The sequence below is a fragment of the Pinus tabuliformis genome, chromosome 8 (assembly GCF_031772625.1).
Source record: "Pinus tabuliformis cultivar Carrire ecotype Pingquan chromosome 8, CPIR1, whole genome shotgun sequence".
NCBI lineage: Eukaryota > Viridiplantae > Streptophyta > Pinopsida > Pinales > Pinaceae > Pinus > Pinus tabuliformis.
Window position 1 is genome coordinate 2,000,868,412 of NC_142294.1, and position 17,058 is coordinate 2,000,885,469.

Consider the following 17,058-nt stretch of genomic DNA (forward strand, 5'->3'; position numbering starts at 1 on the left):
AAATAAACTTAATAAATACTTAATTATTAAACAAAACCAAACAGAAATTAATAAATTACTTAATTATCTTCTAAACTCGTTATATTCAATTTAAAAAGTCAAGTTCAACTCAAAATAAAACCAAAAACTGAAAATGGCATATGACATTGTCCGCTTTTTCATAAAACATGGTGTGCTAAAGACTCACATTGTACTGTCATATAATATATAGACATTAACCTTGAACTTGAAAAAAATTGGTTAACATCAATACTCTTCTTTTCCACAACATTTGGACACATAGAAACTGCACGCGTGGCTTTAGCAAATGACCAACACATAACATAAATCCACTTATGTCGGCGGTTATCATTAATTTCTATTTTTTTCTTCGAGACAAGAACTCTAATTCTATTTTTTCTTCGAGACAAGAAATCGAATCCGACAAAGCAAGAGCATCCACAAAAATGCCAACCTGCATGGATATATGAATTAAATCATAATATATATACGAAAGCCTTCTTGACAGTTTGATTCAAATGGGATCCTGTTAGGCCCATTTTGCTCCTAACTTCTTTTTCTACTCCATTCCCTTTGCTTCAAATGGGAATCCTGTTAGCCCCATTTTGCTCGTAACTTCTTTTTCTATTCCATTCCCTTCTTCTGCAGTTGGTTTATTTTTAGGTTGCATGACAGATGCTTAATGCTGCACCGTTTTCATTTTTTTTGATATCATTATCATGTCTGTCTGTACTTACATATTTGCATGTTTTTAGTATTGAATTTGCCGCAAAGATCATTTGGGTTTCTACATTCTTGTCATCTGCAGATGTTTACTATAATGCTTCATAAACTTCTGCCTTGATTGTTCTCCTTGGATTTCCACCCTTCTAATTCTCTGAGCAGATCCCTTATTGTTGACTATAATGCTTCATAAACTTCTGCATTACTTATTTTCTTTAGCACTTTGGCAACTTAGAGATCTAATGTCGGTTGCATGATTAAAAAATCAATCTCGTGCCTGTTCTACATGTGGGGTTCCCTTGTTTTTTTATCAATTTGATGTAAAAAAAACCTTGCAGCGAAGCATTTAAACGTCCTTTTCAGCCTAGAAATTTTGCTGCAGATCAATAAGAGTTATGCCAAGATTCTGGACTGATTAATTTTTCCATTTTCAAGCTTTTGAAATTTACTGGGGCCTTTGGGGTCTGTCCTAGTTAACCTGTTTTGTTGTCTAGACGACGTTGATTTACATGTCAGGCCCAGCAAACTATCCTATCGGAAGTTTTGCTGGTTTTTTCGTCTAAATTTTGCACCCTTGATAACATTGCCAGAACAAAAATGTTCGGAGGACCTAAAAAGGATAATGCTGTTGCACTCAATACTGATAACACATTTGCTGCACTAGAACGAAGGAAGAAGAAGGGCAGTAAGAACAAAGACAATGTCGAAGCGCTCAAGAAGTCGACTGAATTTTGGACAAAAGCTCCTTTGAATGTGAAAAGCTGGGCCGACTGTGAGGATGACGATGATTTTTATGCAACTGCTGCACCCCCTGTTTGGAGTAATGATCAACCCGGAGAAAAAGAGGAGTCCGATAAAGAGGTAATGTTTCTCTGTTCCTTTTTGTGTTTTCTTGAAGAAAGTATTCTGTTATCGTCGGGTTGACGATTCAGAAAAGCAGCCTATACATACTTTTTTATTTTCTTGTATATCCGTCGTTAAACTGTAAAAATAACATACAGACCACAAAAACCAACCGATAGGATTCTGTTATCTTTGCTGATTCTGTTAATTCTATTGATTTTAGCTTATAAGCTATATACCTTCGTGCCAATAATTGAGGGATTTTCAAGATGGGGTTTCGTTGTCTATCTTATTTTTCAAGACTGAAGAGTACTAGATAAAATTTGAAGAGAATTGCACTTTTGCTGTGGGCAGAGCATGCCATTTTCTGTTTTTCAGTGTTCTGTATTCATTTAGACCTATACGTTAATTGGACCACAGTGACAAACTATTAGGATTTATATTATTAAATTTCCAAGGCCAATTTTGTTGGTAATTTTCCTTGCTGCATTTGTCATTCTAAGCTGGATACCGCGAGAGAGTGAGCTTTGCATTTTTATACCCCATTCCTGTTACAATGTTTTCATATGTGTTTATAGAACAGGGCTATAGATGCAAATTATATCACAGGTTCCTGTCGTAGGTGTTTATAATAAGACACTGTTAAAACAATTCTTGTTATGCAGCCATTTACCTCAGCGTTGTTGGTGTAGTTTCTTTCCTAGCATTCGATGACACTACAAGGCCTAGAGTTGAGTTGAATAGGACAGTTAAAATGTGATGGTCGAGAATCCAATACGTCAGACTCAATAATATGCTTCCCACAAGGTCCTCAAAAACTTGGGTTTAGAAGTGTGAAGTAGTTATGGTTTTAAATGAGGTACTAGGTCTTAATATATCGTTTTAAATGAGGTACTAGGTCTTAATATATCGTCTCTGCAAATATGTCTATGCGGATCTGCGTCTATGGTTTTATGAGGCAGCAAATCGGGCAATGGATATACCTGTTTGGAAATATATTCATCTGCGTCCTTCGTGTTTAAAATTTTCAATCTCTTAGTTGTCGGACCTTAAACTGTAGAACCAACGCTTAAATGTGTTATGTTTTGGTGAAAATGAAAGATTTGAAATTGTAGTGCTGTAAGATGTATACACTACTGTTTGATCTTTACATTGTTGTAAATTGCTGTGGATAGTCCATTGGACAGTTCATCATAGCAGATCTTAAAAATGCTACTGTAAAAACAGTGACATTATACTTCACTGCACAAATGATTACTTATGACGAATGTAATATACTCATGATTACTTATGATGAAAGTAATATTATAAGTATACTGTATATGATATGAAAACTAACTGAGAAGTTGTGGTAGTAAAATGAATATATTATCCATACAATGAACACAAGATATACCTTGGAAAACCTGATATGGGGAAACCCAACAACAAATGAGACTCTGCCTTGCTCTTTTTTTCATATTTATAATGCAAGATGCAAAGAGAGATTGACCCACATGGATAATATGAATGGAATCATTTTCTTACCTTGTGGCTCAATTTAATATGTCTTGATAGTCGTTATGGTTAGGGTCAGGTTTTGGTATACCCCAACTCCTAGTGAGGTTCAAGTTTTTGGACCCTCTAGAATATTTTTAAAATCCAACATTTGACTATCTCCATGTGTGAGTAATGGAAGTTGATGTGCATCCACTTGGTAATGTCATGGTCAAAGTAGAAGCCAAGATGTCTGAGGTGTAACTACCCCATATAAACTTTGATTAAGGTACTATTTGCATTGTTGAAAAGCTCTCAATGAGTAAAATGAAGTTCTCATGATGGGAACTTTGTTAACAAAGTTGTAATCCCAAGAGTTTTTGTTTAATTGTAATGTCCCAAATTTTTGCATTACCTTGTGATGAAATTAGGAGTTTCCAGAGTTTATGTTAGCCAGGTCACAGGAGTTGGATTACACCATTGGTGAGCCTGACAAGTTTGGAGGAGTTTTATGGGGCTTGAGTGGGATCGCTTACCATCTTTCATCATCAAGATCAGTTCTTCACAGTTCGCTCTTGGTTCCGTTGCATTCTGACGATTTCTGTAAAACGGGGTTATTACAGGGATATTTTAATTATTTACACTTAAGGTGCTATTCAGGGTTGATTGTTTGGAGGAACACCTTAGTGTAATAGTTCATTGGTATTGGGGCGAAAAGATCTATAGGGAAGGATGATAAAAAGGGGCTTTGTGTGGTTGGTGTGATCAAGGAAGCGAATTAAGCATTTCCAAGAGTTAAAAGTGACTTTAATTAGTTAATAAAAGTCACTTTATTAAATAAAAAAGGGAAAAGTGATTTTATTATTTAATTGGGGGTACCCACCACCTGTGGGTGACACCCATAGGAGAAATTTTTCTCCTAGATTGTCTTTAGCTGGCAGCCAACAATCCCTTGCAACCACTAGATAGCTGGATGTGCCACCATCTCTGCCACTTGAGCCAACCATTATGTGCCTTCGCCCCATCTGTTATGATCATATGTTTGAAGGTGGGCCTTCCAAGTTCAAAGGTATGGCTTTCATTATGTAGTTGGGTATTTTTGCTTACTTATCATGGACACTTTTGGGCATGGATTAGTGGGGGGGAATTAAGAGGAAATAGTGGGCTTTGTCTACTCTTGTTCCCTTATCCAACTTAATAGTTAACCTTGTATCCTAGTCCTGAGGAATCTCCCCTATTGACTGCAGGCTTTAGGAGTGACACTACATGGGAAACCCCGATTTTGGTTGTGCGGTCCTACTTCCTGACATCACATACATTACTCCCTTCTGCTCATTATAACCCCTTTCCACATGTTTCCCATCCAGGTCCACATTGGTCCATTGGGTCCACAAGGAGTTAGCCTCCCCTCCCCTTTTCCACACTTTGGGTTGGGCTTGGAACGATGCCCCGAAGGTTGATGTAGCTAAAAAGAAAGTTAAAATCATAATTTGGCCACTTACAACAGGAAATGTATCTTAAAATGCAAAAGATGGTCGGGACATAAAAATTTAGCACGTGGACAAAACCCAAGCATGAGTTTTACCCTTATCATTATGTCCATCACCCTGGTTCCTAGGGCCCCTTATGTGATCCCCCTGCATCATTAAGGAACCTGTGATTGTCCCTACCCCTGGTGGGCGATGAACTGCCCAACCTTAAGGGGGTATCCACTGCTATATCTTTCACATCATGCTCTCATTCCCTGGAGCCCTGAGTAGTTAAATAAAAGAAAATTCAATAAAAGGCAAAATGCATATGAAGAAGGGTGGAAAACAAAGGTTGAGGTAACTCATGTACCACAATTGGTCCCTCTTACATCTATACACCCAAGTGTGGGCTTCCCTCATTATAGCTACCCTTGTACCATGGCATGTGGCTTGGAGCTTTCCCTGTTACCCCACTTCGTTCCATCACTATTTCACATGACCCCTCCCATCTGATGGATGTAGCATGGACATGTCACTCCTTTAGAGGTTGAAACCACCTAATAGGTTTCTTGATTAACCTCCTTCTTGAGCCTGGAGACATTTGTACATTCTAAAGCCCATTATGAAGGGCATGCCACTATGTAGTGCCCACTTGATTCCATGATTTGTAAGTTCATTTGCTCAATTGCATTAAGGAATTGTTTTACTGGAAGGTGAGGAGATGCGTTGGATCTTATACGAGACTACCGGTGGGTCTTCATCTTGGGGTTTGGTCTCCCTATACAGGACCCAAGCCCTCCAAAGGGTCTTGACGGCATTTGTAAGGTGAGCGTTGAGAGCCATGGGCCTCCACTATAGCAGAGAGCAGATAGCCACACCATGGGATCCTCAACACCACTTATTGCTTGCTTGTGTCCCACTTGTTCGATGATGATGATGCACCTGGACCACCTTGCCCAGCCAACTACACCACACACTTGGCAGTTGATCCAGGGCCCAAATGGGGTTTTGTCTCACCTAGGTATGAAAATTCGGAAACCTGAATCCTATTGCAGCAACTGGAAATAATTCTCCTAATTGTTAAATTAATTCTTAACAATTTATTTACTGTTTGCTACAATAAACACTGAATCAATCACACTGCAACCTACACAAATAAAACTGCAGAATAAATAAACGTTGGAAGAAATACTAGCACACACATAAATTGACACAATGATTTTTGGACCAATGCCCCCGGAAAAACTCAACTTGGGAAAACCGGTGTAGTAGCTGAGGGTTTTATTATTATGCAATAGTGAAATAATTTGAGTACAACTGGATTCTGAAACTAGAAATCCTACAGAGAAAAATTGGCAAGAAAAATCTAGTGAGGAATTTCCTCACTCCACAGGCAAATCTGAGCTTTGACCTCAGCTCAAATTGAGTCGTCCAAACTAACTCTGCGTAGTCACTGCGTCACCCTAGCGTAGTCACTTCTGCACTCAACTCAGAACAACTTCTCTTCAAGCCGTCTGGTCTGCTGTTATCTAGGAAAATGTCTCTCCTAGCCTCTGGAACCTCTGCCCAGCTTCTGGCACTGAAACTCTACTTCTCCCCAACAATTTCGAAATTGTCTCTATAGGCTACTGCGTTGCTTTGTGTCAGCCTCACTATGGCTCCTCTGCGTCTCTACTATTGCACTCACCGGAACTAGAATCCTTCCTCCAGTTTCACTGTCCTTGCCTCGCTCTCACTACTTCAATTTCTTTGGATCTCTCTCCGGGAACTAAATGTCGCTACTTAGGAAATCGATTTGCTCATGAAATCGAATTGCTCAAGTGATTTCTCCAAGCCCCATCGACTTCTTCTTATAATCCTCTATTGAGACTTCAACGACCAAGATTAGATCTTAATCGATGGCTAGGATTAACTTGAAGTCGATCCGTGTGAGTTTCTAGAACATTCACACCTTAACTTAATTAATTCTGATTAATTAGTCATATTCCCTAAGTTTAGACTTAGGAAATATTTAAAAATTGACTAATAATCTAATTAAGTCATTTCTAGGTGGAATTTCCAGAAACGATTTTTGGGTTTTGGAGATCTCATGCATTCTAGCCTCTCCACAAAATTTCAAGGCTAGAACACATCCGATGCTACAAAAACTAACACTCCCTCTTAGCGAGGAATGTGTTATAGTGTTGCTGCCCTCTGTAGGAACACCCTGTCTCTGCATCATCTCCTGTCACGTTGTTGACGTCTAACTGTTGCTACCCACAAACCACTGCGCAACTCCGATATATGCTGAATTTGTGCTGCTGCTGACCCTGCTGCTTCCAACATTGCATTTGCACTGCAACTCCCTCTCCATTTCTTGTTGCTGCAGCTGCAACATCTGCAACTAAAAAAGCATCCTAAATATTGAATCAACTGTGATCAGTATGATGCATCTGTCTCTTGAGTCTCTGGCTGTTGCTATTATTTGCGTTGTCATTGAAGCATCTGTGCTGCTACTGACTCTGTGATGTTCCATCTGCACTACGCTCCCTAGCATCTGACTGCAACTAGACTCTGCATCTGTCACTCTGGCATCTGACTGCATCTATTACCACTAATCCATCCTGCTACTGAAATACTGTGGGCCCTCGTAGCAAGGTATTGATTCAAGAGGTGGACCTCCTCAAGAATCCTGCCCAACTGTGGCACTCTAGGGCTATAATACTACAACACCAAGTCACCCTATTTCACTCCTGGGGGTATGTCAGCAAACATGGTGAAGTCTTCCTCCAGCCTGGAGGACAATCTGTCGATCTTTGCTAATGCTGCCTGCTGGTCCTGCTTCTCCTCCTTGTCCTTCTTCCTGAGAGGACATTGGATACTGTAGTGACCAAGCTCCTCACACCTGAAGCACTTGACCTTTGACAGGTCCTTCTTCTTTCACTGCTCCCCCTGTCCCTGACTGGGACCCTTTTATGCGAGGGCCACATTCTCCTCCTCCTTCACTTGCTTCGATCTGCTGATGCTGCCACCGATGGAGCTCTTCACTAGGTGTCATCTCAATTGCTCCTGCTGCAAATCGGCCCACATCCTGTCTCACCTTGGTAAGGTGTCTCTGCCCAAGATACTTTGAACAAATACCTACCACTCCTCGGAGACACTGTTGAGTTCCAATCGCACTAGCTCTGTGGGTTGAGGTGTTGCCCCAACAAATGCAAGCTGGTCCCGGATCTCCTGAATCCTTGTGAGGAAGGGGTCTATGTGTTCCCCTTTCTGCATCCTGGTGCATCTCAGCTTTTCCTCTAAGTAGACCTTCCGCTGCTCGGAAGTGCCTTGGTACAGCATGGAAAGTGTATCCCGCATCTCTTTGGTCGTTCCCTTGGCCGCTGTGTGATACAATGTGATCCCAAACACCATCAAGAATCAACCTCTTTGCCCACATCATTTCCTTTCTGTACTCCTTCAGCTGATTTGCATCTGTGGGGATAGCTACCATTGCATCTATGAATGGCTTCAAGCCATATTCATCCAGAGGGAAGGACATCCTTGCCTTCCAGGTGACATACTTGGAAGCACCATCCAACCTGTCTTGATCTCGAAGTCCGGCAATGACCATCTCAAACAATGTCGAAAATCTCCTCTTCCTTCTGCTCAGCTATTCAAACTCCCTCTTGGAGTGAGAAACTCTGCACACAACGACTGCTGATCTACAAGGGAAATCAAACTTCTTAAGACTAGAGGTTTCCTGAGGAAATTTTCCCTTAGTGTGTGCTCTTCTTCCACCCGACACTAGCTCTACTCTAGCAAACTGCTGCAAAACTACTGCGTCTAGCTAGAGATCTGCTCTGCTAAAACAACTAGCTGCTCCCTCTGCCTCTGGAATCCCTTGATTTGGAGAGATCAAATTTTTTTGTCACTCTCTCAGAACAATCGATTCTCCTCAAGAAATTTAGCCTCTTGGCCAAGTGATTGCGCTGCCCTTTAAGGTTTCAATTTGCTGCCCACACTTAACAGCGAAACTCCTTTTTTTGCTATTGAGATCCCCGGCTTATCATTTGCGCTCTGATACCATGTGAAAATTCGGATTCTCGAATCCTACTGTAGCAATTGGAAATAATTCTCCTAATTGTTAAATTAATTCTAAACAATTTATTTACTATTTTCTATAGCAAATACTGAATCAATCACACTGCAACCTACATAAATAAAATTGCGGAAGAAATAAATGCTGGAAGAAATACTAGCACACACACAAAACGACACAGTTATTTTTGGACTAATGTCCTCGGAAAAACCCAACTGGGGAAAATCGGTGCTATAGCTGAGGGTTTTATTATTATGCAGCAATGAAATAATCTAAGTATAACTCGATGTCGAAACTAGCAATCCTACAGAGAAAAACTGCAAGAAAAATGTAGCGAGGAATTTCCTCACTCCACAAGGAAATTCGGGCTTTGACCTCAGCTCAAATTGAGCTGTCCAAACTGACTTTGCGCAATCACTGCGTCACCCTAGCGTAGTCACTTCTGCACTCAGCTTGGAACAACTTCTCGTCAAGCCGTCTGGTCTGCTGCTGTTTGGGAAAATGTCTCTCCTGGTCTCTTGTACCTCTACCTAGCTTCTGGCACTCAAACTCTGCTTCTCCCCATGAATTTCGAAATTGCCTCTAGAGGCTACTGCACTGCTCTGCGTTAGCTTCACTGTGGCTCCTCTGCCTCTCTGTAAATGCACTCACTGGAACTGAAATCCTTCCTCCGGCTTCATGGTCCCTGCCCCTCTCTCACTGCTTCGATTTCTCTGGCTCTCTCCGGCAACTGAGTGCTGCTACTCAAGAAATCGATCTGCTTACGAGATCAAACTGCTCAATTGATTTCTCCAAGCCCCATCGACTTCTTCTTATAATCCTTTGTTGAGACTTTGTTAAGTTATGGTATGTTCTATGCTTATAACAATTTACTTCTTTTTCTTATTATATTCCACAGATTAGCAATCACATGTACATAAAGTAAAGTGCAGATAGAACATTAAACGATCGACAGAAAACAAGCCAAGACAAGAGACACAAGATGTGGCGGCTAGCCAAGGACAAACCCCACAATGTGTGGGGAAACCCTTTGATCAAATCTTATTTTATCTTCAATAATTCAGCAGAGAGAAATAGTACAATAAATTTGATTTATATCAGCAGTAGCAAACCCTACATCAGCAACATCAGCTTTAGCGGCTTCATCATCAAACTAGGGCAGACGATATCTCACGAACTGACCGTTGGATCGGCTTGATTCCACCACCAAAAGTTGCGGCTTCCAGAGGAGGTTCAGATGAACCTACAACGCAGTTCATATGAGTAGATCTTCTAGTCCACGTAGGTCAATCTTTACTTCTGCAGTTGCAACTTCAGTTTCAACAGCTTCTGGCTTTACATGTGTGAGGGAGAGACCCTTTTTTGCGCAGTAGAGAGAGAGAGATGTGATGAGATGAGTGAGTCCAAATGAGGAAAAGTCCTCATGTATTTATACACAACGTTGGTGTTTGAATAGATGCAACTGTTGGGCTTCTGAGCCTACATGAGTTGTAGGTCGGTTTGATAATAATTCCATAATCAAAATAAATTCATATCTCCATGAATACTTATCGGAATCGGATGATATTTATATCAATCCTACACCTCTCGACGAGAGGAATCTAATAAAAATATTATCAACCATGAATAAGATGACACACATGAAGTTTTGCCCTAGTTGCCAATTTTAACAGACTTCAACGACCAAGATTATATCTTAATCGATGGCTAGGATTAACTTGAATTCGATTTGTGTGAATTTCTAGAAATTTCACACGATAACTTAATTAATCTTGATTAATTAGTCATATTCCCTAAGTTTAGACTTAGGAAATATTTAAAAACTGACTAATAATCTAATTATGTTATTTCTAGGTGGAATTTCCAGAAACGATTTCTGGGTTTTGGAGATCTCATGCATTCTAGCCTCTCCACAAAATTTCAAGGCTAGAACACATCCGATGCTACAAAAACTAACACTAGGGAGTCAAGGGAGGGCTTACATCATTGTTCTAGCCCTTACAGATGGAGCATAGGCTTGTTCGATTCAATTGGAGATCCATGATGATGATCTTAGTGCCCCCACAACCACTTGGGAGCACCATAGGTCATTTGCTTGGAGATTAAGGGGCCACCCCCTTCATCACTGTTATTGGAGCCCTCCTATTCATTATGGCACATGAGGGACTTCATTTGGCCTTCCAACGACCCTTCTAGCTACTTTTCTATCATTTCGGCCCTCTTGAGAGGCTAATTATTCATGTTATGGAGCTATTTGGTGGGATTGTCACCAAAATAGGGTTATTTTGCACATTATTTTATTATAGGGGCATCATTAGGCTAAATTAGGCCATTTGAACTCCTTAGAGGATTGTATAAATATAAGAGAGGTGTTCTCTCTCATTCATCATCACTTGGATTTGGGATATATCTTTCTAAAGATTTCAGACCTGCAATTTGTGGAATGATTTGGATGATTAAATGCATTTTGATGTGTGGAATATTTTCGATATCTCTCTTTGAGCTTCTTTTTGGCAAGTTTATGGATGAATATACTCTTATTGTCATGTAAGTGCTCTTTTCATGCGGATTTCATAAGGTTTCATGTCTAATGTATGGAATACTATGTCATGATTTTACTTGTGCCCTAAAAATTAATGCGAATCTATGAATCACTTGTAATCTTGGCTCGTTGCATATGTTGTTCATTTTGGCAAGAAGAACGAATTTTCCTAGGGGTAGGTTGTGCACCGTTTACCTTGAAACTCCATCAAATATTGCATATGAAGTATAAAAGTCTAAAGTTTCTATGAAGCTTCGTCCACAAAGAACGACGCTGCTTCTTTAGGCCTCCTTGAAGAGTGAAGTTCCTAAATCTTAATTATTTTGACTCCAACCTTACCAATAGTTAGACATTGGTCCTAGATCCTTTGTGATCACATTAACTTAATGAAATATCATTCTTTCACCTCTTTTCTTCGTCCCCTAATGTTAAGGAGATTTTCTTGGGCTTGGTGCAAAAGTTTAGGGAGGAGGAATTTTAGGCACAAAATTGAACCAGTGATCGAACCGAAAAACTTTGTGGATTGAGAACCAGTCGGAACCGGAAAAAAAAACTGGAAAAAAATTGGTTGACCAAAAATACAAATATTCAAATTTTAAAGAAAAACATACATGTGCATCTATATGAATCCAAACCACTTATACATGAATAAACAAAAATTATCATTTATGTAGCATGTAAGGGTTCACATAACCAAAATAGCATTGAGTGCAATCCATCCCTGAACCGAAAATACATCAACAAATAGGCTCTAGATGGCCATTAGCATCCCAAAAAAATCATGCTACAACAAATATCTACATATCATCATAATCATTGCCTATATTGGGATCTTCGTCATCAATATAATCCTCTAAGCATTAAAATAAGATAGAAAAAACGTAGCATGTCAAGTCAAGATTTTGTTTGAGTGATGGGTACATTTTTAGTAGAGTCATGATAGAGGAGTTCGACAACCAATGCCACTAACATCAAAGTACATAGAGGGATTGGTGGTCTTTATTAAATACTAGTTTCTTAACCTCGTACATTACAAAATCCAATGGGAACATTACAATCCTCGGAATCTTGAAATCTTGAAAAATTGTTAACTCTGTTGGATTTTGAGTGAAATCTAAAATTCTACTTTCTTCGTATGAAATCCAACGAGGTTGGAATCACTCTCAAACATCTCGAGTCATTTCATCGTAATGTTAAAAATTTATTTAAAAGGATGGAAATGAAAAATTAAGAAGTGTCACTTTTACTTTAAGAATTTAACATTACAATGAATTACATAGCAATAATAGGACCATAGGCTTGAATATTAGGTTGGCCTAGGGGAGAATTAGAAGTGGGCCAACCAAATGAAAAAATGAAAAAACAAAAAAAGTAAGCAAAATTTTATGCTGACCCAAGAAGGTACAAACCACACGGAACTGGTCCCGAACCAACCGGTTCGTTATCGAACATGCTGGTTTTGTTTAAGAATTTAACATTACCATGCATTACATAGCAATAATAGGACCATAGGCTTGAATATTAGGTTGGCCTAGGGGAGAATTAGAAGTGGACCAACCAAATGAAAAAATGAAAAAATAAAAAAAGTATGCAAAATTTTACGCTGATCTGAGAAAGGTACAAACCACACGGAACTGGTCCCGAACCAACCGGTTCGTTACCGAACATGTTGGTTCTGTTACAGAACCATTTGGGCTGGTTTTGGACTAAAAACGGCCAGACCGGTCGGTTCCGTTCCAGTTCTGATAACATTGATTTTAGGATTCAGCCTAAATAAGTTTTTTCATTTGTCTCTGTTACTGCTGAAACTAGCAGGGGGTCCTAAAAGGGGATCCTTGGAGAGCTACTACCAGGTCAAGGGCAACAATGGAGCAATAACCCACTGTCACTTCTGCCATGGCTCCCTACTCTTTATAGAATTTCACCGATGGGAGGAGTCCTGCTATGATAAAGATCATGAAATGAATGGATCAATGATAGGGTGAAGGGGTGATCCTTGAGGCCTATTCACAAGAGAGGCTCAAATGCATAGCTTGCTTGCTTTGGAAGACAAAGTTGAATGCTCTCAAGGAAGGTCTCAAGGAGAATTTCAAGGTTTAGGTTTAGGGTATGTCTCTTATAATGGAGGCCCCTAAACCTTTAAATTCTTGTGAAGGCTCGGGATCCAGGTGATCTTTGAAGAATTATCCTTAATGGCGTGTGGGACCACATGGGACCAAGTGGACTTGGGATTAGGTCAAGGGGTCTAATAAGGGAGGAGAAGCGGATCAAGGAAGAAATTTTCAATGAAAGATAATGCAATGATCCTAGTGAAGTTTCTAGCCTAAGGAAACAAGGGGCAAGAGTTAGTCTTCAAGCTAGGGCTTGAAGATATATCAAGATCCCACCGTCCGAATCTCATGAAATTTGGAAGGCTACTTGAGGACACACTAGTGCAATTGTGGACCAAAAATCAAAGTGTTTGGGTGGCTAGACTGTGAGATAATTGATGCCCTATGTGACATATGTAAGCTAGGCCTAGAAAAGAGGGGAAGGTGAAAGAAATATGCTTTGGGGTGATCACCTATGGAGGACCAATGCCTAATACTTTTGGGGAGATTGGAGTCAAGTAGAATTATGACTATGGACTTTGGATTTTCTATGTCAAGGAGGCTTAATGTTAGGGTAGCAGCAAAAGCAACTTCAAGAGCTTTATACTTCGTTTTGTGAAATAACTGGCTTATCAAGATGAATTTCAATGATGGAGCATCTTTAGGAACATTCACTCATAACACATGGCCCATACATGAAGCATCACTATCTAGAAACAAAATTTCCACAACTTCGCATAAATGGATGCAATAAATTAGCCCTAGTATAGCGAAATCCCAACAACAATGTATGTGACAAAATAAAAAGGAAGAATAGCATTAAATTGCAGTTACATGTATCGAGAGTATATCCAACCATCCAAACTTTGCCAATCAAGAAGCTCCAAGACAAGAGAAAATCATCCAAACATCCAAATTCATTCCATGCTCAAAAAATTCGTCCTCCAAGAAAGATAGCGAAGTTCTCTAGAGAGATACAAGTCCAATCCAAGTGATGATGCTAAAATGAATTCACATCAATTGTATTTATACACTTCTAATGATTTCGATTTAGCTAATTCGACCTATATTAGCCCTAGAATAAAATAATGTGCAAAATAACTAACTTTTGGTGGCAAGCCCACCAAACTAGATCATAAACAAAAGAATAAATCTCTCAAGAGGTCGAATGATCAATATTGCATGTCATTGGGCCTTATAAGAGGCCTAGTGAAGTCCAAAGGTGCCATCATGAGAAATAGGACTCCTAAAAGTAGTGGACAAGGGGTTGGCCCCTTGTTCTCAAAATAATAAACTTGTGGTGCTCCCAATGGGTGTGGCACACACAAGTAATCTCACAGGTCTCCAAATAGATCGAAGATGCCTGTTGACCATATGCATGGGCTCAGATGATAGGGTAAGTGATGCCACATCATCATACATGTCCTGAGTCCAACGTTGCAGGAATCGCCCCCCCCCCCCGGATCCTAGGCCGGAATCGCGTCCCGTACGGAAGCGTTCCGGAACCTCCAGGCGAAGCGCGATTCCAAAATTCATGAAGCGCGATTCCGGTTTTTTGAAACGATCCCTGGAATATGGGTTGCGTTGCCCCGGATCCGCGCTTCGGGCCCGGAAGCGCACGCTTCACGAGCGCCGGATCCGCGCTTCCGGAAATTTCCGCGCGGGCAGCAATGTAACTTGAATTTTTTTTAATTTTTTTTAAAAGTTAACTTGAGTTTGCATTGAGGGGGTGGGTTAGGGTGAGGTTAGGGTGAGTTTAGAAAAGAATAAAGCCCCCATTCTCTTCTCATTTTCTCACTTTGAGTTTATGAGAGTTGGAGAAGAGAAGAGAGGAGAGGAGAAGAGAAGAGAGGAAAGGAGAGGAGAAGAGAGGAGAGCTTGGAGGAGTGAAGAAGGAGGAGCTAGGAGAAGGAGGAGGAGCTTGGAGCAAGAGCTTGGAGGACTTCATCTACAAGAGCTAAAGAGGTAAGTTCAAACCCCAAACTCCCTTGTTTTTTTGAAAAAAAAATTGTATTTTTCTCCTCCCTCTTGTACTCTTTCCCATTGTTTCTACTTGCTCCTTTATTTACAGGTTGTCCACCACCTATATCCATATTCCAAGATGGTGTTCTTTTGGCTTCTATGTATCATTCCACTCTTGGTTTTAATGATGGCAAGGGTGAGGAATAGAGGGGAAGAGGAAGGGGATGAACTTGGTCCTAATAGTAGTGACCCAATGTATGATGAGGAGGAAGGGTTTGAAGAGGAAGGGGATGAACTTGAAGGGGACACTAAAGCACAAGATGGGAAAGGTACATCAACACCCTTGTGGAACTATGTGACCAAACTTGATGGGGGAAAGGGTGGTGGATCTTACAAATTTGTGTGCCCTCATGGTTGTCATGGAGGAAAACCATATACGGGTTCATATACCCGTCTGAGGAGGCATCTTTGTGGGGTGCTGGACAGTGATGAAAAAAAGGGTTCTGTGGGGGTACAAATTTGCCCAAACATTTCAACTGAAGAAAGAAGAAAAGACATCCAAATAGAGATGGCTGCACAACGAAAAAACAAGAAACAAAAAACTCATTCTGAATCAAGTGCAACCTCTAAATTTGGTAGTTGCCCATCTCCTCATGGTACTTCTGCAACCTCTGGAGGTAGAAAAACAATAGGGGATTTCCTTAATGTTGCTGGGAGGGATGATGTGGATGGAAAGATAGTCCGTTTTCTTTGTGCTTGCGGTGTACCATTCAATGTGCTTCGCTCTCCCTATTGGCATGACATGGTAAAGGCCATCAATGAAGCCCCAAAAGGATACAAGGCCCCCAACTATGAGAAAGCTAGAACAGTGTTATTAGAAAGCGAAAAAGCTAAGGTTCAAAGAGCTTTGACACGTTTTACACATGAGTGGGTGGATTCTGGGGTATCCATTGTATCAGATGGGTGGACAAATATTAGAAACCAACATTTGATAAATGTTCTTGGTGTTTCTTCTAGTGGTGCAGTATTTATTGCATGTCATGACTCCTCCTCCATCAGTGCAACTGCACAAAACATTGCAGATCTCCTATTGAAATCAATCAAAGATGTTGGTCCGAATAATGTGGTTCAAGTGATCACAGATAATGCAGCAAATTGTAAGGCAGCAGGAAAAATTATTGAGCGTACTCATCCACACATCTTTTGGTCTGGGTGCCTGGTTCACACATTGACCCTTTTGATGCATGATATTGTGAAACACAAAGATTGTGGGTGGATTGCTGAGGTTTACAGGAAAGGGAAGCATCTCATTAAATTCATCACAGGGCATACAAGGGTAAACTACTTCTATGGCACTTACTCCAAGTTGCAATTGCTTAAAATTGCAAAGACAAGATTTGCTAGTTATTACCTCACCTTTAGGCGGCTAGTGAGGGTGAGACAAGCTTTAACTAATCTGGTGTGTGCTGAAACATGGGATGAAATTAACACTGACACAGATGGTGCTAATGTAGTCAAGGACACTGTTCTTGATAGTTACTTTTGGTCACAGGTTAAATATGTTTTGCAATTCACCAAACCAATTTATTACATGATCAAGTTTGCAGATTCAGATCGACCAGTAATTGGGGAGGTGTATGAGCAAATGGATAGCATGTTGGGGCAGATTAAAGACATTGTTGAGCCTAGAGATACCACCTTGTACAATTATATTCGTGTAGAGGTGCAAAACCGATGGGAAATGCTAAATATTCCATTGCATGCATTAGCATATGTTTTGACACCTAAATACTATCATCCATCATGGCTTTCAACACCAACACCTGGGGGGGGAAGCAGGAAAAAACCACACCAAGATAGAGAGGTTCACGAAAAATATATGGCTGCATT

At 40.3% G+C, this 17,058-nt stretch overlaps 1 protein-coding gene across 1 annotated transcript in view; it reads left to right on the forward strand.

The window, feature by feature from the left end:
* The first annotated feature begins 398 nt into the window (after positions 1-398).
* Positions 399-17,058, forward strand: part of LOC149244469 (uncharacterized) — a 191,651-nt gene continuing 174,991 nt past the window's right edge. Inside the window, exon 1 of the mRNA XM_089374878.1 lies at positions 399-1,584. Coding sequence (XP_089231004.1) covers positions 1,321-1,584 — 264 coding nt within the window. The 5' untranslated portion in view covers positions 399-1,320. The remainder of the gene's footprint in view (positions 1,585-17,058) is intronic.